Source organism: Cynocephalus volans, chromosome 14, assembly GCF_027409185.1.
Source record: "Cynocephalus volans isolate mCynVol1 chromosome 14, mCynVol1.pri, whole genome shotgun sequence".
In the NCBI taxonomy this organism is placed as follows: domain Eukaryota; kingdom Metazoa; phylum Chordata; class Mammalia; order Dermoptera; family Cynocephalidae; genus Cynocephalus; species Cynocephalus volans.
Window position 1 is genome coordinate 23,514,210 of NC_084473.1, and position 20,403 is coordinate 23,534,612.

Consider the following 20,403-nt stretch of genomic DNA (forward strand, 5'->3'; position numbering starts at 1 on the left):
AAATACAGTAAGTATTTTAAGCCATGTAGTCACTGAGACAAATATAAGGTTACTTCAAAAAGTTCATGGAAAATAGAATTAAAAGATAATACGAACCCTTCCATGAACTTTTTGAAGTACCCTCAATACATGTTAAAATCATTTACTTTTGCATCAATTCATTTCTAAGAAACACAGAATCTTTAACAAGCCAATTCATTGATTTGGTATGCCATTTTCAACAACAAAAAATCCATTAAAAATATGGGGGAACAATTCACTTATTATAACATCTGAAGAGGAATTTTGCTCAGTCATGTTTTTGACATATGTAACCAAGTTATCAGTAACTTCTATCCACTAAGATCTTAAACTAAACACGGAAGCAGTTATTAAATACTTTAGTTCAAAACTAAAAATGGAAAAGATAATGTGTGCCTAGATGACTAGAATGAGCCAAAATAGTGAAAAGTATCCCAAACAAGAATTGAAATAAACAATTGCTTATTGAGCATCTACTTGTGTGCAAAGCGCTTTAAAGGATTCGAAGGGGATCCAATCCAAGGTTGTCTAACTCCCAGGTCTAAAATCTTTGCCTTCAAAGAGTTCACCATCTCAAAGTACAGAAAAGTGCCAAAATGTGAGATATAGATAAGCACCTTAGCAGAAACTTGTGATTATCTGTTCAGCATTTTCTTTCCCCCTTCTTCTAACAGTACCCTTCCTTCCTTTGGGAAACTGATCTCCCCACCCTTCCCCCCACCATCCTATGTGTTTTTGATGGATCTGTCAAACACAGGGCTCCTTCCACTCTCACCCAGGTGCGATCATTTATTCTTGGTCTAAATAATCACACCTCACCTCCCTGCGCAGAATGATTGGTCCAAAGGACATGAATATGATCCAAGCTGGGCCAGTATCTTTTCCTGGCATTCAGATATACTGAAGAGGGGAGAAAGGAACCTTTCTCTGAGCTCATTAAAATGGGATAAGGTAAATCCAGAGCTGCCTTACTACCAAGTGACCCCATGAGTAGTAAGAATGAACTTAACACAGAAAAAAGAGAAACAAAGATTAGAGAGACAGAAGTGGAGAGAGGGGGGTACTAGGGGAACCGAATCTTCAATTTCATTGCTCAGTGTCCTGGGACTTGCCCCTGTCCAGCAGCTTTTCTACCAATTCAGTTAGTCATCCTAGATTCTTCCAGTAATTACTCTTTAGCTTAACTTTTTCATTTTGTTTTGGTGGCTGGCTGGTACAGGGGATATGAACCCTCAATCCTGGCATTGTAACACGGCGCTCTAACCAACTAAGCTAATTTGCCACCTCCTTAATTTAACTATTTTGAACTGGATTTCTTTCACTTGGAACCTACAGAATCCTGATCAAGAGTAGAAAAAGAAGGCTGGAGGAAAGGAGACAAAAAAAAAAAGCCTTAAAGTAATCAAAAGAAATTTCATGGCAAAGGTCGTTGGGAGCAAGACAATATTTGAGTAGAATGTTTTGGTAAAAAAATGTTTTTGGTATCTACCACACACAATAACAAAACTCCAAACCAAAACCAAACTATTTCTTTTCAGAAATAAACTATTTTATAGGTGAGTCTTTTAACTTGACTGAAATGGCAAATCTGATCTGAGTATAGTGTGGTGTACGGAGTCTATGTTCAAGATGTCTGAGCAAAATACTTGCAACTTAAGCCAGTAATAATACAAATACTTCATTCATGGCAAAATTTCTACAGCAGTCGGCTTCTATACTTTTATTTGTTGCACCTTTCTTTGAATTCTATTGAAAACCAGAAGGATATGGTGGTTACAATCTATGGAGAAGCAGTGTGGTTTAGTGACAAGGAGCACAAGTCTAAAATAAGACGGCCAAGGTGTGAATCAGACTGTCAGTGACTAGCCGTATAACCTCAGGAAAGTTATTTTATAGTTTTCTCATCTGTAAATGAGGTTAATTATAGTACATGCCTCACAGGTGTTGTGAGGATAAAATGAGTTAAGACATGTCAAGTGCTTAAAGTAGTGCAGGGCACATAGTTCTCAACAAATGTTACCTATTACTATAGGCTAAAGCCATAAGTAAGGAGAGTCCTAAGTTTAACAGGAGAGTAGGAGAGATAAGAGGAGCCAAATTAATGTCTGATCTTAACATGGCTACAAGGTTAGCCCTCCAACTTATTCTTTAAGATAGTGCTCCAAGTATTCCTTTACTAGCCCCATTCCTCCAGTGTCAGAGTTAATGAGCTTCCTTGTGGTTCCCAGGCATTCTGTGCATTCCTCTATCACGGTCAGTGTCTTCTGACTGTATGATTGCCTCCTCCACTAAAGTATGTTTTGGGCAACAGGACTATCTTTCATTAAGGTGTCCTCAGCCAACAGAGCCTGATACAGTGGAAATATTTAGTAAGTATTTATTGGATGAATAAAAATGCACAAACAACAGTCTACACAGATTAATAAGATTTGAAGAGCACGATAACGACTGTGAAAACATTTCCTCTACTTGACCACACTGATCCTAGAAATCCCTATTCTTAGGCTTATTCCTCTTGGTTAAGTCACTGCTTCTAGGAGATCATGGTTAAATATATCAGTTAACTGAGAAAAGTAAATGAACAGAGTTGTTCTCAATTGTAGTAGAATAACAGATAATCTCTTTCAGGTTAAGAAACTTCTACTTTTAGTTTGCTAATAAGTTTTAATTTTTAAAATCATGAACGAACGTTAAATTTTATCAAATACTTTTCTGTATCTAATGAGATGAGCATACCAGTTTTCTCTTTTAATCTGTTTATATAGTAAATCACATTAAACATTTTTGTATGTTAAATCATCTTTGCACGGATGAGATAAATCCAACCTAGTCGTGATGAATTATCCCTTTTATAAATGTTTGCATTTGGCTTTTTAATACTGTTTATGTGTTGTTGCCTGTATGTTAATTGGCCTATAGTTATCCCTTCTCATAGTGTTCTTATCAGGTTTTGATTGTCTATGATAGCTTCATATGATAATTTGGGAGTATTTCCTCTTTTTCTATATTTTGAAATAGCTGCATAAGAGTGGAATTATTTGTTCCTTCAGTAAAAACTCTGGGTCTGGATTCTATTTTAGGGAAGTTTTGAATTATAGATTTAAAATTTTTAATGATGATAGAACTATAGATATTCTATTTTTTCTTGAGTCAGTTTTGAAAAATTATAATTTGTTCATTTCATCTAAATTTTACATTTGTGTGCAAAAATTTGTCATAATATCCTCTTCTAATATCTGCAGCATATTTAGTTGTATCTTCTTTCCACTTCCAATTTTATTTCTGCTTTCTGTTTTTTATGTCAATCTTGCCAAAGTTTTTAAAATTTTATTAATCTTTAAAAGAATCACTTTTTGTCTTTCTTGATTCTCTGTATTAAATGTCTTTATTCTGTCTCACTAATTTCCTTCTACTTTCTTTGATTATGCTATTCATTTTCTAGCTTCTTAAGTCGAACACTTAGCTTATACATTTTTATCCTTTTTCTTCCCAATATAACCATTTAAGGTAACACCTTGACTACGTAGGTTAAATTTCTCCTCTTCCACTTACTAGCTTGTGTGACCTTGGGTAAGTTACTTAACTTCTCTGTCTTAATTTTCTTCCAAGTGAAATGTGAATAATATTACCTATGGCATAGGTTTAAGGTGAGGATTAAATAAGTTAATGTTAGAACAGTGACAGTCACAGAGAAATCCCTTAATAAATCTTAGCTATTATTAGTATATCTTGATTTATGAATTATAAAATTGCTATTGACTCCTGATTATAAAAGATGAGGAATCAGCTCATTAACACTATTCCCTCTCTCTTCTCCATTTCCCAATATTGATATTTACCTTTGGTTAATCTATTTATTATCTTTATAACTCAAAAATATACTATGTTTCATTTTTCATAAACATTTAATACTTCCTAACTCTAAATTTTCTTTCCAGCTTTTTATGATGAAAAATTTCAAACCTACAGAAAATTTAACTAAGGTGCACACACTGATGCTTTCACCCCTGGATACTACATTCTTCTATATAACTAAAATGCCAATGCCAGTTCTAAAGAAATTGAACACTGACATAATATTTCTTAATACAGAGCTCACAGTCAAAAATTTCCCTAATAGTATAAATATCGTCCTTAATAACAGCTTTTACTTTTTGATCCATGATCCAATCAAAGATCACATACTGCATTTATTTGGCATGGCTCTTTAGTCTCCTTCTGTGATGCTCTGGGTCTTCTTTAATTTAGTAGACTTCTTCTACCTTTCACGAGATTCATATTTTTAGAGTGTATGTTAGTCAGTTGTTTCATAGACCAAACCACAGTTTGGATTCCTCTAATTATTTCCTCGCACTTAGATTAAATATTTTTGGCAAAAAAGAAGTGGTGGTGTGTCTTTCTCACATATATGTGCTGCATCATATCAGGAAAGAGACATAATGTTGGTTTGTACCATTTTGATAAAACTAAATTTCATCACTTGGTTATGGTTAGTTTTTGGCCTGAGTATACCTAAACATAGCTCAACAATGCATTTATGAAAAAAACCTTAAATCCAGCATCTATTTTATTGTTTTCAGTGGGAGGGTTGCTCAGGGCACCTAGTCTCCCATCCTGATAGAAATGGAAGATGTAACTTGCTGAGCTTTAACCATCAATACTAAACACTCCTTCTTTGGCAAGGAGAAGTAATCCTATATTCTCAATTTGTTTAAAGAAATATCTGATGATTTTTTTCAAAGGCCAAGACTTAAAAGAGACTCAGCTGACAAAATACAACTTAGTTATAGTGCAACATAACTAGGACAAAAAATTCTTATTAGTCATAAGAAAAAAAATGGCAGAATGCAAATTAGCTCCTCAAATTGAACATCTGTGTAGCACTTTAAAGTGTTTTTATGCACAATGCCTATATTTGATCTTTATAACAATCCTGTAAGATAGATATCATCATGAACGTATTGGAGGCTCTGAAGATTAAGTGAACTGCCTGAGGTTTGCAGTTTTGAACTATCTCTACTATGCCATTTAATCCTATACCATGGACTCTATATTTATTTTCACTTAAATTAGATTAAATAACTTTATTTATTAGCTAGGGAAAAATGTTAAGATTAAATGATTGAAAAGAATATAAAACAAATAGTATTTGAGCCTGTTAACAAAACAAAACAAAACACAAGGGATCTCGTTCTTCCACAGTTGCTCCCTGAATTCGACAAGCCATCTGTAAAACTCAATTTTATAAGGAATTTCCAGAGTAACTGAGGACTAGAAGGGAAGACCAGAATGATGAAGTCTCAATGGAAAGGTTTAGGATAAAGGATTCTCCATGGGATTATTTCCCCATGTTAAGTAACAACAACAACAACAAAAAAAAAAAAAAAAAAAAAAAAGAGAGAGAAGGAAGGGAGGGAGGGAGGTAAGCAAATATAATTAGAAAAGAACCTTACAGAATCTCTTGCTGAGCCAGAATTCAAACTGTAACTCCCATTTTCAGTAATTTTCTAAGGCAGATTTATATGAAGCCTCAAACCTCTGAAATAGGGCTTCCTTCCTGGGCAGACACGGGACGGAAAAAGTCTACTAACTGGGATCTCTGCTCTCAGTGATGGCAGACTAATTTCTGCAGAACAAACCTCCTGCCAAGAACTACAAAAGTTGAACAAAATATAAAAGCTACTTATTTACCTGCACTCGAGCAATATCAAGGCAGTGAGAACTAGAGAAGCTAAGAGCCTGGAGAGAAGGGGAAGTTCAAGAGAGGTGAGAGCGACAGTGCCACTTCTCCTTCTAGGCATTTGCCCATTGGTAAATCATGACTATGAGGCCAAGAAGCTGAGAAGAATGTGGTGGCTACTGTTGGAGCTCAGAAAAAGCGACACCCCAAAGGCCTCAGAAGTAGCCTCAAAAACAGTTTTCCTCTGAACTTCTCCTGCCCTCCTGTCTCTCAGCGTCATTCCTCCTGAGGCAAGCCATAGAAACTAGAATTCCTCTTCCCCAAGGTAGGTCATAGAAACCAGAACCCCTTTTCCCCCAAACCATCTATAAAGACAAAAACTACACACTACTCTCCCTCCTGCCTTTCTGCCTTGGAGCTGTCTATAAAGAAATTCTCTGACCTACCTGTTTCATTGTAGGTCATAAGACCCCCGTTCCAGAAAGAGTCCTGCCCCATACCCTGGAGAAGGCAGACTACACAGAGAGGCCAAGAAGAAGCTGAACAGATAGATAGGCCTTGCTGGGTTTCCTCCATTGGTCTATTAACATCAGATCACACTTTTTGTGTCCAATCACATTTCCATGCGGCTGTCCCTACTTCATAGAACCTAAGCACAAAAATGAACAGTTTTCCCTGTATCTTTGGGTCTTCATTCTGAAAACTCGCATGTCACATAAAACTATAATAAACTAAATTTGTTATGCCTGAAATTCTCTGAAGGAAATAAGGAAACACTTCCTTAATTCTTATATTACAGGTCTGGAAAATGAATTCTCTAACAACTAGTACATACTCATTCAAGTTTTTACTTACAATCCAAAGGACTAGTGTTTCCCATCCCCAAATTTGTTAGCGTTTTTGTTACTTGAATAAATCAAAATCTCACCTTGCTACCTGGAGGGGTAAGCACTAATGTAGGTTGCCCCATATCCTTGGGAGCACAGGATAAGACCTAACCCCCTGGACAAAGCCACAATTCTGGTGCTGACAGATTCTATTTTCCCTCTAAGGAAAAGCACACCCTCAGTTACTATCCAAAGTCAATAGTGTTGCTTTCCAACACATTAAAGGTATTTTGAGGATTCTGGACAACCACTTCCCTAATAAAAATAACAAAAATATTTGTATAGCACATAAGAGTTCACAAGGCACTTCCATATACATGCTATCTCACTTAATCATAAGATTCTGCAAAGATGACAACAGATATTGTTAGCTTCGTTTTGTAAATGAAGAAAGCAAAATTTGGAGGGTAAATGACAAATAGTTACACAATTAGCAAGTGGCAAGGATAGTACTAGAAATCACTTTTTCAGATTCCTAGGCCAGTACTTTTTTTTTTGTACCTTACTGCTAAAAACAGAATGTGTGAATTTTATTAATGGAATAATGGCCTGTCAAATGTCTCACCTTTGAACCCACTGGCGTTGCTATTTGTCTTGGTGTGACTTGACCAAAGAGCAAAAATTATCATTGATTTTGTACATACATATCACAGAGTCCAATAAAACATAACTTCCTAAGATAAATGATTTTAAATATTATACTTCTGTTGTCACTACAAGTAGCCTAAAGTAGCCATCACGCCAGACGTTCTACTGTCCTAAAGGACCACGTCATTGGAACTAAGCACCTGTTCTCCAAGACTATAAGGACCAAATCTATCTCACCTACTAACAGACTTAGACTGTCTTCACATTCTTTATCACTTGAATTCCTATCTCTTTAATGCTGTTTATCCCTTGACCTGGCCCAACCCCCCACTCTCCTCTCTTCAAACCCCTGCACTCTTCTGGCACATCCTCTTTGTGGTCAGGAAACTCTCATCTACCACAAATCTTCTCTGAATGGAAATTCCCTTACCTCCTTCCCTTCTTGGCTGATCCCTCAGGACACTGCTTTTCCTCTAGTTTTCTCTCATTTATTACCATGTACTCTATTTACATCAGGGGAAGGAGATAACTGTAATATTTTCTTCACCCTTCATTGCCATTTCCAGACCATTATTTCCCCTCACTCTTACAAACTCCATGCTTTTCTGAGGCTAATAACATCCAGCAATACTACTCTCCCCTTCCTTTTTATTGTCATCTATTGACACCTGGTCACTGATCCTTATTCACTGATATTCGCTACTAAGCATTTGATGTTCACATATACAACCCAGTCAAAACCTCAACCATTAGGTTGGTATCCTCACCAATGACCTTTCTCACTCTACTTAATCCATCATTTCCATTATTATGCCCTGAGTCTTGTCATCATCAGAAACAGAACTACCACTGACCAAATATCCCATTCTTCAAACTAAGTTCTGACCCTTCAAACTTTTCTTGTACCTGGTACATCCATTTCAACAGTTTTTCTCCCTCACTGGGACCTCCATTCTGTTGACCCCATCATTCTCTTCTTCCTTCATTAGCACCCCCTTCCTCTCCTCACATCCCTTTATGACTATTCATATTTCAGAGTTCATCTTTATCATAATTCTGTGTCACGATCCTTATTACTCCCTCTCTGCCCATGTCTAGTAAAACCCCAAATCTATATGAACTCATGAACCTGTTTCATTAGGCTTCTCTGTGCTTACACCTAAGCAGCTGAACACTGCAGGGGAAAAATCATACAATTACACATGCTGTTTTCAATTTAAATTCATGACCTCCACCTTCAAATAGGGATTCAATATTGCTCAGCACACCTACTATTTTCTTCTACTAAACTTGCACTGCACCTCACCCAGCTCCGACAGAGATGTTTATTTCATGACTAATTCTCTCTCGAAACTTCCTAATCTTCCATCCATCCTCCTCACTGCCAGCTAATAACCTTACCTCATTAAGCCATCAGAATGGAATCCCCTCATCTTTCTATCTCAAAATCAACAAAACTTCCTGCATCCAAACCCCTCTTCTTCTGGCCTCAGTTGAGTTATTATTACATGAATACCTCAACTACCCAGGAAGATTCCTTATGATAGACCAACTTACTTCTGAATTTAAGTCTTGAAGCTGTCAACTTCCTACTTTCCACCAACAAATTTAGCTGCACATATGTTATACTGGAAATATTCTTTTTATCTAATCCTTTAATCTATGCTCTGGATTCTATCTTAACCTGATTTCCCAGGGAGATTACTCTAACAATTACCACCACTTTATATATTCTATCTCAATATCTTTCTCTCTCCCTCCTTTCTTCTCTCTTTACTGTCTTCTTCAAGTCTTTCTTAAACCAAAAAGTCTTTCTTTGACTCCGTGCTCTCTTCTCACACTCCTCCTAAGAGCTGTTCATACTCACTTAACACTTTCTCAACTCCCATCCATTCCTGATCCACTGCAATCCAGCTTCTGCTCATCATTCAAACGAAATGGCACTTTCAGCAAGGTCTGCAAAGGTCTCCTTGTTGACAGATTCAACGGATATTTTTCAGTACTAACTTAACTGATCCCTCTGTATCATTTTACAATAATGACTAAGGAAGGCCTCTTTTCTTGCTTTCTATGACAACAGTCTCCTGACCACTCTGACAGTAGATTTCATACCTCTTTAAATTGCCTCTGATGAAAGTATCAACAAGCAATAAAAGACTGGAAGGCAGGATGCAGAAGGAAGAAAGTAAAACAAGAGATAAGAATAATCTGCTGGCCTGTAGAGAATCAAAAGCTAACTGAAAGAATCAGCCTATGTGAGTGAGTACAGTCCACAAATCATCACTAAACCTCATTTAACAGATGAGAAAATTTAGGTTTAAGTTTCTGTGCAATCTGTAGCAATCTGGCCATTCATGCTATAACCATAAGGACTAATATATGGGAACCCTGACCATCTTTCCAATTTGCCCTACTTTTGCTTAGGTAACAAATGAGCTCTACTTATTGTGTTCCTATCTAACTGTGGAATATATATGCAACAGCCCTACTGTCACCCATTTTAATACTGAGTAGAATGTGTAGTCAAAATTTACTAAGGTCAGAAAGTGGTAAATATAAAGCAACTTTCTTTAAACTATATTAAAATAGGAGTTTATTGGGTATTTTAAATACTTTGTATGCTATATATGGCAAAGTGAACTATTTATACATATAATTTAAACATTTTCATCTTAAGTGCAGGCATGTTTAAACATGAAGCCTGGTAACTAGACCTAACTGAAGCTGCTCCTGCATTTTTGGTTCTTTAAAATTTTACTTACAGCAGTACTGAGAAGCAGACTGGTGCATAAATGACATAACCTTGCCCTGGATTTCAGAAAGTATAACTTTTCTGTTTGTTTTTTTGTGGCTGGCCGGTATGGGTAAGTTTTATTTTGAACAATGATTTTTTCAGTTATATAGGTAAGTGATTTGATCTCATATCCCCTTAGATTTACTTTGAATTGAATTAGTAATCATCCCATCAGTTAACCCAACACACAGGAATATTGTAAGGGAACCGGGTAATATTTCAAAGTATCCTGGGCGCCCCATGAGAAAGGTTACTGTGGGCAACCTTACTGATTTTTGGCATTAGGCTCAAACAGGCAGTTAGACAGCAGAAGGATATTCAAGCAAGCAGAGAGAAAAAAAGGTCAATATTGTATATGTTATTTTAAGCAAAGATACTCAGATAAAGGCAAAGAATATTAAAAAAAAAAAAAAGAAAAGAAAAAGAAAACAGTAAAGTAACTTAAGGAAAAGGAGCTGGATATTAGAAAATAACCTTAAGTAAGAGGAAGAGGTTGTTGAGACAGCTTAGCAGAGACAAAAGGCACTGAAGAACAGAGTCATCCATATTCCCACACTGTAAGATAAGGCAGATAAAAAGCCAATTAAACTATGTACAGATTTAAAAAAAAATAATGTAGGGAAGATAACTTGGCTGGGTTGTGAGACCATCAGTGACAGATAGATCATTTGGTTTTCTTTAAAATTTTTTCTACAGAATATATGGTTTCTGTATATTATTAACATTATTCAACTCAAATTTCCCCTCCTTAACTGAAGCCACCACGGGGTCTTTTTAAAAATCATGCTATTTACTCTATAGTAGGTGTTAATGTTATTCTAAATAAGTCAGAAAGATAAAAGTCATATAATAGAGTTTTTTTATAGAAAAGCTGTGTAACAGTTATGCTCTGAAAACTTGAAGCTCAGTTAGTTAGCAAAGGAATAACTGAGACTATTCCCAAATTTGGATTATGTGCCATTAGTCTGTTTTTTAGCTTTTATTATCTTCTTTCATAGGTATGGCTTCGGTATACAATTAGTACTACACAGAATGATAAGCACACAGTACATGTTTTGGACATCTGCTCTGTCACTGCAGCAAACAATGAATCATGAACTTACTTTTCATGCAGAGTGCTACACAGTATGCTTTGGATTTCACTAATTGTTGCATTATTTCACAAAGGTTAATTAAATTACATTATAACAAAGAAACAAAAAAAAGAATTTAGTATGTTACAAGAGTCTCTACCACCAGAACTATTTTAAATTTTCCATATTTCCCATTTTAGGATGTCGCTTAAGATCATGTTGGCTGAGATCAGTTCTGTCATACCGACAAAGGCAACTGTTCTTGAAACATATAGATGCCAATAAAAATAGCATGTCATCAAAACTGTAAACTGTAGTAAGTGATATGTTTATTTACATGACACAATGTTTGTAATATTTACAGAGAACATTTAAAAAATCTTGCAATTCTGGTACAGTTGAAAGTATAAAATAAATTATGAAAATGCAACACATATAACAATAATAGCTTTAGTTATTCATTCTATTAAATCAAAATAAGTTAGACGGCAGCTACCTAAAAATGAATATAATATAAATACCTTTAGTTGATTGTTAAATGAGTCCATTTCTGATAGCTTAGATGCAGTTTCTTTTTCAAGAGCATCTAGTTGTTCTTTAAGTCTTTGGCATAATTCTTCCTTTTCTAATGATTTTTTATGAAGTAAACTGATCCCTGAATCTGAAATACAAACATCAGATAGTTTATATTTGGTATAAGTTCCTATGTCATTACTAGCATGTCATTTACTGTCTGGTCAAATTGGTATAACTAGAGAATTACAAAGGATGTACACACATAATATGGACCAACAGAAGAAAAAAAAACTCAGCAGTCATTTTTCCTTCTCTGATCATGTCCCGGGAAGAGCCTCAGAGAACATGGTTATAAGCACTGGTTCCAGGACTTGAAGTGAAACTCCACTTTGGGTAAGGATCTTCACCAATCTGATCCTCAGGTTCTTCCTCTACACAGTGAGCATCATACCACCTACCTCATTAAATGAGGTGATGGATATAAAGCGAATAGTATAAGGTCTAACCCATAGGAAATACTCAATTAATAGCAGCTATTGTTAAAGTAGCTTTCTATTTATTCTTAGGGCCCCCAAGAGTAGGGGAATATTCACAGGAAGGACTCGATAAATTTACTACTAGATTATTTAGTAACATTATTTTAGAGAGTAAGAACAGAGCTTCATTTTATGATTTTTTTTCACATTTTCATGCAAGGATGGAGAAACCAGATAGAAATATATAACGCAGACTACATCACAATAAATTAAAATAGCAACATTACTATCTATTTAAATATATATTTTTTAACTTTATTATATTTTTAAAAGCATAGAAATCAAGTACAAAATTTAAATAAAATGAAGCATATAGCAAAAAAATTAAAAAGCCCTCCTTCATCTCAACCCCCAGCTTATTCCTCTTTTAGGCATTTACATTTAGATATGTGCATATTCAAATTTTATTTCCATGGGGTTTTAATAGGATCATATTGTCTATACTGCTCTGCAACTTTTTAAAAATTTAATAATAATATACCTTATCAATCAGGACATATGGTTCTAGCTCATTCTTTAAAATTGTCCCACAGTCAACTAACATTATGGCTATTCTATAATTTATGTAACCATTTCCTTTTTGATTGGCATTTAGGTTGTTTCTAATTTTCTACCATTATGTAAAAATGTTGCAATAAATATTCTTGTACATCATTGTAATACCTATGTGAAAAGTACTTTTTAAGGCCAGGAAGTGAAAGAATTGTTCTATAAAAGGACAGGCACACTTTTAAATTTTTTAAATTATCTATATTTAGGGTATACAACATGACGTTCTGATATAGTGAAATGATTACTCCAGTCAATCAAATTAACATATCCATCACTTCACAGTTACCTTTTCTTTTTGTGGTAAGAGCATCTAAAAGCTACTCTCTTAGCAAATTTCAAGTGCATAATGCATTATTATTAACCATAGACACCACGCTGTACATGAGGTCTCCAGAACTTATTCATCTTATAACTAAGTTTGCACTCTTTAACCAGCATCTCCCAATTTCCTTCACCCCTGATCCCTGGTAAACACCCTTCTATTTGCTTCTATGAATTTAACTTTTTTAGATTCCAAATGTAAATGAGATCATGAAAAAGTTTTTCATTTTTATGTCATAAAATCTGTATATATTTTTCTTCATGGCTCTATGTATTATTTGAAGAGACTTTCCTCATATGAAGATTATAAAAATATATTCCTATTTCATAATTTTTTTCTAGAGTTACTTTTTATGTTTGTCCTCTTACTTTATCTAGAATTTATTTCTGTACATAGAGGTAAAGAGCTTCATCACACCCGTTTCAGATAATCAACTGTCCCCCAAATCACTTATTGAAAACCAATGCTTTCCTGATATTAAATATAAACTTTATCTTATCCTAAAATGCCATAGGCCTTAGGCCTTTTTCTAGACTATTCAGTTCCATTGCTCATTTTTCTATTTCTGATCAATAACACATTATTTTAGGTACTATAACTTTCATATCTTATGTTTTGATGTCTGATAGGGCTAGTCTCTTCTCCCAACCATTATTTTTCTTTTTCAAGTTTTGCCTAATCTTGTGCATTTTCTCTTCTAGGTGAATTTGTGAATTATCTTGCCAAGTTTCATTTAAAGAAACCTGAATAGAACTGAATATATTGATGAATGAGGAGAGAACTGACGTAGAATTGATGTGTTGAGCTACATCACTGATGAACATAAAATATCTATTCAGGAATCTTTTATGTCTATCAGTAAAGTTTTATAGGTGTGTATATTTCTTCATAATAATGAGCATCACTGATGCATGTTTTAATACCAAATTTGATTAGATATACAAGCACTACATTAGGTAATTGTAAGACAAAGAGAAAACATGGTATATGGTGGGCTTTAGAGTCAGACAGATGTGAATTTGAGTACCACCACGATGCCATCTTGGGTAACTACTTAAATCTTTCTGAGCCTCAGTTTTCCTGAAGTGCACAATGGGAATAACAACTGTATCACAGGGCTGTTGTAAAGATTAAAGGAAATGCATGAAAACTGCCTAGCATGGTGATCGGCATGTGGTTGGTAATCTTAAATGGTAACTGTTAAGGGATACAGGATTTTCAAATCCCAAACAAAAGCTTCCTATGAGGATACTTCAAATAGTCTGTGGAAAAGCGAAATTAAAAGATAATATGAATCTTTCCATGAACTTTTTGAAGACCCCTTATATTTTGAACTGGATTATGGCTAAAATAAATAACAGCTGTATTAGATCACATTCCACAGATAAATAATAGCTCTACCAGGTCTCCAATAAGATCTACATTCTATTCACAATCCAAATAGTAACAACAATGACAATAATGATAATGATGACATATTTCTGCACAGATTATGAAGGTTGGCTCATCCTGCCTCTGGAATGCCTATGGAGGGGTGGCTAATATACCTTGAACAGAAATGAATCAGGTACGAAGAAGACTGTCTGAGAGGAGACATGGGCAGGCCGCAACAGTGGAAGGCAGTAAACATAATGAAATTAGCTCACAAGAGTGAACTTTATTTCTGGTGTTTCTTCCACATAAAGGGCCCATCACTAGCACAACATTCACAGCTTCTTTACACCCTTTCACTAACTGATGAGTTCAAGATACATACCTGGGTATGCACGGCCTAGACCTTTCCTAGCCCTTGCTTTCTGGAGACTGAACTGTCCACAGGAAACCTGCATTCTCCTTTGTTCATGCATCCAGTGTTTTATAAATGCAGCTTTACCACTCACAGATAAACTATGTTGTCCAATATCAGCTTTATCAATAATGAAGTGGTATTGGTGTCTCATCTGTCTTGCTCCTTTGCCTTATTTCTCAATTTGTTCAGAACTTGGACAAAGAAGAGGGACACTATTTATTGGACTTCCTAAATAGCCAAGTGTAATATAGAGCCCTGGAATGGAATGACTGACAGAACTCAACGGGTGACCTGTAGGATATGTCAGCCAATTCTAACACACCATTTGTAGATCTACTTTTCTTTAAGTAAACCTTTTGTGTGCTATGTTGTTATTGGCATTCTAATAAATATAAAGGTGTTTTTTTTGTTCCATTGGGACCTGAGTCAAGAAAAACATTACAGTACCATGAATTATCTTGGAATATTTTGTTCCACATGTGTCAGAAGGCCAAGTTGGTAAAATTCTTTGTATGAATCACAATTAGATGATATAAAGGGTCAAGGAAGGGCATACCAGTCTGCTTAGTCCTATACTGCCATATGCTGTCACTCTAGAATCCCAGGCTTAGCCCCATAGCAAAGTATCTTCCTGAACAGTTCTTTACAATTCGTGTAGGATTTTGTGAAAATACACATGTAGTCTTATGTAGAACCAAATTTATCTACTTATTTACATTTTAATTTTTTTTCTGGCTGGTACAGGGATTCAACCCCAGACCTTGGTATTATCAGTACCACACTAATCAACTGAGCTAACAGGCCAGCTGGAGCCAGATTTAGATCTAACATTTTACTTTATTGATATCTGAATTATATAAAAATATTATAAGATAGAAATGTATACCATAATTATTTTATTTTTCTTTATTTTTAATTACTAAAAATGTTCTAATATTTGTGCTAATATTTTTCACATTATTTTAAAATTTTTAACTTACAGGCTATAAATGTTATTTATAACAGAATAATGCTATTTTTAAAAAGTAACAGAATATGACTGATGGTCATCCAGAAAAGAATAAAAGAGACAAAAGAAACCTTAGTGACTTACCAGGTGTGTTACTGTGCTGCATGTTTTTAATTCTTTCATTTAATAATTGCTTCTCAGGTACCAGATAGATAAGCTTATTTTGATATTCCTTATAAAAAGAAGTAGTGCTTGATTAAAACTCTGTAATGTTGTCCAAGAATTTTTTGAACTTTAAAACATGATTTAATCACTTTTGAAACTTAGTATAGAGATAACACACAAAAATGTACTTACAACTTATGAATATTAGAATGAAATTATGCATGATTTAAAAAACAAATATTAAAACATAAATCCATTTGTAAATGACTGAACTTAAAAGGCAGTAAAGAAAGCCTTTGTAAATGAGGTGTGCCTAAAAGCCTACAATTTTCAGTGTACTGATGGATGACAGTAGGCAAAGACTAAGAGGTGCCTTTGGTACTTGTGCTAGACAGTGTGTGTAAGCAGGCCATGACACTCCAGAATGAATACGTACATATCAAAGAGGGACTGAAAACTCAGAGATAAGCAGGCAAGCAGGTTTAAACCAGAATGTTTCTGGCTTCTGTCTATATCTGCAGTGACAACATGAGAATAATTGCCAGTCCATACAGTAAAAGAAATTGGGTAAGAGGACTCTAGAGATGCAGAATGCTTCCAGAGCCCCTATTGCAAACAATAATAATTGAACCAGACCCTACGGCACAAGTAAAGAACAGAATTACCAGGTCCCCGAGGCACATATTCAACATTCTCACAACAATCCCGAAAAGAATAACTTTAAGTCAAAATTTCCTAAAATTAGTAGTAAAGACCTTATTTTAATGAATGGTATGGTCTGGATGTTAGTGTCCCCCAAAAATTCATATGTTGAAATCTAACCCCCAATGCAACAACGTTAAGAGGTGGGGCTTTAGGAGGTGATTAAATGGGATTATAAATTTATAACCTCTTATAAAGAGGTTGAAGGGAGCTGCCTTGTCCTTACTGCCATGTGAGGATGCAGCAAGAAGGCTCCCTCTTTGAAGACCTCACGAGACACTGAATCTGCTGGCACCTTGATCTTGGACTTCCCAGCTTCCAGAACTGTGAGCAATAAATTTCTGTTGTTTATAAATTACTCAGTCTAAGGTATTTTGTTACAGCAGCAGGAACAGACTAAGACAAATGTATAAACATTTTTTTAAATTAAAGAGTTAAAACTCAAAGTGATAAATATCCATTTATGTTACATATAATGCAGAACTTAACCAGATGTCTAGCAGAGTTTTAAAAGGTATATGGGCTTCTCGATATTATATACAAGATTGTGTATATTTATAGCACAGGTCTATCAGAGAGTCAAAGGGGATCATGACACCAAAAACAAAACTACACTATTATGAAGAACTGTTAGTAACTGCCCATGTTTAAGGACAATTTAGCCAGCAAAGGACTTACCTGAAGTTCTTGTTGAAGTTGCTTTATTTCCATAATTTCCAGGTCACGCTGCTTATCCAGAACTTCCAGCTCAGTCTTTTGGGTTTGCTTTCTGAGTCGGACATCTTGAAGTCTGCCTGAGATCTGCTGATGTTTGCCATTCTATAGGAAAATTATAGAAACATACGATAACATAAAACACTAGTAGAAAATGTTCCTACCAGGAGATTAATACTTTGTTTAGTTAAAATTTTAAACGTTATTTATCATTCATACTCAGTCTAAGATAAATATCTAAAACCAAGTGGAACACACAGCAGAGTTGCGCAGCGGAAGCGTGCTGGGCCCATAAAACCAAGTGGAATATGTTTTAGAGTTGTGCCTGTTAACTCAAGAGAGTTATTATCAGGAAACACATCATTCTCAGAGCACAAGTGCCCAAATGTTGAAATTAGAAAGCACAAACACACTGAATTTTTTTCTGAATATTCAGCATTATTTTATAATATTAACATAAGAGACAATCTCAAAGAATAATGAAGAGGAATAAATGTTTACACGTACCATTTGGCATTACCTTCTCTGAGTTTCCCTTTCTACCATTAATGCTTCCATCTAATTTCCTCTAATTAAACAGTGCCCAGGAGGACCTTTTCGGCAACAATTCTTTTCTCCTATACTAATATTCCTTTCCTTAATTAAGCAAGCAGTACCTTTTTCTTCCCCTTTTTCTAAGAGGTTGTGGGGGGAAAAACATAAAAAAACAAAGAGCAGAGATTCCTGATGGGGCCTAAGAAGAAGGGTAAGGTGGGGTGTTATGGGCTGAATTGTATCCTCCCAAAATTCATATGCTGAAATCCTAACCCCTAGTACCTCAGAATTTGACTGTATTTGGAAATAGGGCCTTTAAAAAGGTGATTTAGGTTAAATGAAGTCATATGGGTGGGCTCTAATCCAATCTGACTGGTGTCCTTTCAAGAAGAGAAAATCTGCACACAAAACACACCAGAGATGTATGTGCACACAGAAAAGACCATGTGAGGATACAGCAATAAGGTAGCCACCTGCAAGCCATGGAGAGAGTCTTCACAAGAAACCGAATCTGCAAGACACCTTGATCTTGGCCTTCTAGCCTCCAGGACTGTGAAAAATAAATTTCTGCTTTTTAAGTCACCCAGTCTGTTGTATTTTGTTATGGTACCACTAGCAAATTAATATAGTGGGGTGAGGAGAAATGAAATCCCTACTTAAAAATCTTAAGGTCCCTCCAATTATATTTTTAAGGAAAAATATACAGTCAAGATGATGATTCAGACAGATATCCAAGTAACACAAAGAAGTTAAGGTTTTTAGGCCTATTTTGTAGTACTATGGCATGATTAGTAATTGTAGTGTATATTCCCATCCAATTTAAGGCATAAAATAGTACCTTTCTGACTAAAGTTATCGTGAAATTTTTTTAATTCAAAAAATAACTTTTTAATGTAACTCAAGTCATCAACAAAATAAAATGTTGGACTACAATTAGACAATATCTAAATTTGGCTAATCCAGGGCTGGCCAGTTAGCTCAGTTGGTTAGAGTGTAGTGCTGATAACACCAAGGTCAAGGGTTCAATCCCTGTACTGGCCAGCTGCTAAAACAATAAAAAATTTAAAAATTTAAAAAATAAATTTAGCTAGACCACACGGCTAGACACACATTTTTGTGAAACTCTATTATACTATCGGGTCAGCCTTATGGTATTCTAGGGTTGTAGTATTTTCTCACCTTGAATTTCAAACAAAGCCATTTAACAACTTAACTCTCTCTGGTATAAAAATAGACATTCATACCAGTGGAGTAGAATAGAGAACCCAGAAATCACACCTCAGGCTTACAGCCATCTGATATTAGACCAAGGCAACAAAAATCTATATTGAAGAAAAGACTGCCTCTTCAACAAGTGGTGCTGGGAAAACTGGATATCCACATGCAGAAGAATGAAACTAGATATGCATCTCTCACCATACAATAAAATCAACTCAAAATGGATTAAAAACCTAGGTATAAGACCCGAAACTGTAAAATTACTAAGGGAAAATATAGGTAAAACACTTCAGCAGTTAGGTCAGGGCACAGGCTTTATGAACATGAACCCAAAAGCACAAGCAACAAAAGAAAAAATAAACAAATAGGACTATATCAAACTAAAGTTTCTGCACAGCAAAAGAAACAATCAGCAGAGTGAAAAGACAACCTGCAGAGTATGAGAAAATTTTTGCCAACGATGTATCCCACAAAGGACTAATATCCAGAATATACATAGAACTCAAGCAATTATACAGTAAAAAAATAAACGACCCAATTAAAAAATGGGCAAAAGAGCTGAATAGACATTTTTCAAAGGAAGACATACAAATGGCCAACAGGTACATGATAAAATGCTCAACATCACTACTCATCAGGGAAATGCAAATTAAAACCACATTGAGATACCGCCTCATTCCAGTTAGACTGGCAATAATCAAAAAGACAGTGAATAACAAATGCTGGCAAGGGTGTGGAGAGAAGGAAACACTACTGCACTGTTGGTGGGACTGTAAATTAGTACAACCACTTTGGTAAACAATTTGGAGGTTTCTTAAACAACTACACATAGATCTTCCATATGATCCAGCAATCCCTCTTCTGGGTCTATATCCAGAGGAATGGAAATCTTCATGTCAAAGAGATACCTGCACTCCTATGTTTATTGCAGCTCTGTTTACAATAGCCAAGATATGGAACCAACCTAAATGTTCATTAATAGATGACTGGATAAGGAATCTGTGGTATATATACACTATGGAATACTACTCTGCCATAAAAAAGAATGAAATACTCCCATTTGCAACAATATGGATGAACCTGGAGAAACTTATGTTGAGTGAAACAAGCAAAGCACAGAGGGATAAATGCCGCATGTGCTCACTCATATGTGGGAGCTAAGAGAGAAAGAAGGCACGAAAGAGAGTCCACAGTAGTGCCATGATCCAACAGAGGGAGGGAACATTCCTAGGGCTACAAATTGGAGTTGAGGGGAGAGGGGGAAGGGGAGGGAGGTTGGAGGATAATTGGCAGGGGACAAAGGGTACAAAAGTAATTTCTGGTAATGGGTATGCCCCTGGTATGAATCTGGACCCCACATCAT

At 35.4% G+C, this 20,403-nt stretch overlaps 1 protein-coding gene and 1 non-coding gene across 9 annotated transcripts in view; one reads left to right on the forward strand and one right to left on the reverse strand.

Moving 5' to 3' along the window:
* ITSN2 (intersectin 2) overlaps window positions 1–20,403 on the reverse strand; it is a 151,455-nt gene that overhangs the window by 67,081 nt on the left and 63,971 nt on the right. For 7 of the 8 annotated variants that reach the window (XR_010021705.1, XM_063079010.1, XM_063079009.1 and 4 more), the window contains exons 14-17: window positions 17,253–17,393; window positions 15,852–15,939; window positions 11,565–11,704; window positions 10,445–10,525 (exon numbers count right to left, since the gene is read on the reverse strand). Coding sequence is in view for 7 of the 8 variants with exons in the window: in XM_063079010.1 (XP_062935080.1) it covers window positions 10,445–10,525; window positions 11,565–11,704; window positions 15,852–15,939; window positions 17,253–17,393 (450 nt within the window). In the remaining variant the exon portion in view is untranslated. The remainder of the gene's footprint in view (window positions 1–10,444; window positions 10,526–11,564; window positions 11,705–15,851; window positions 15,940–17,252; window positions 17,394–20,403) is intronic. The other variant, XM_063079011.1, reaches the window with a different exon arrangement.
* TRNAI-GAU (transfer RNA isoleucine (anticodon GAU)) lies at window positions 18,790–18,863 on the forward strand. The gene has a single exon. It is a non-coding gene; the product is annotated as a tRNA-Ile (tRNA).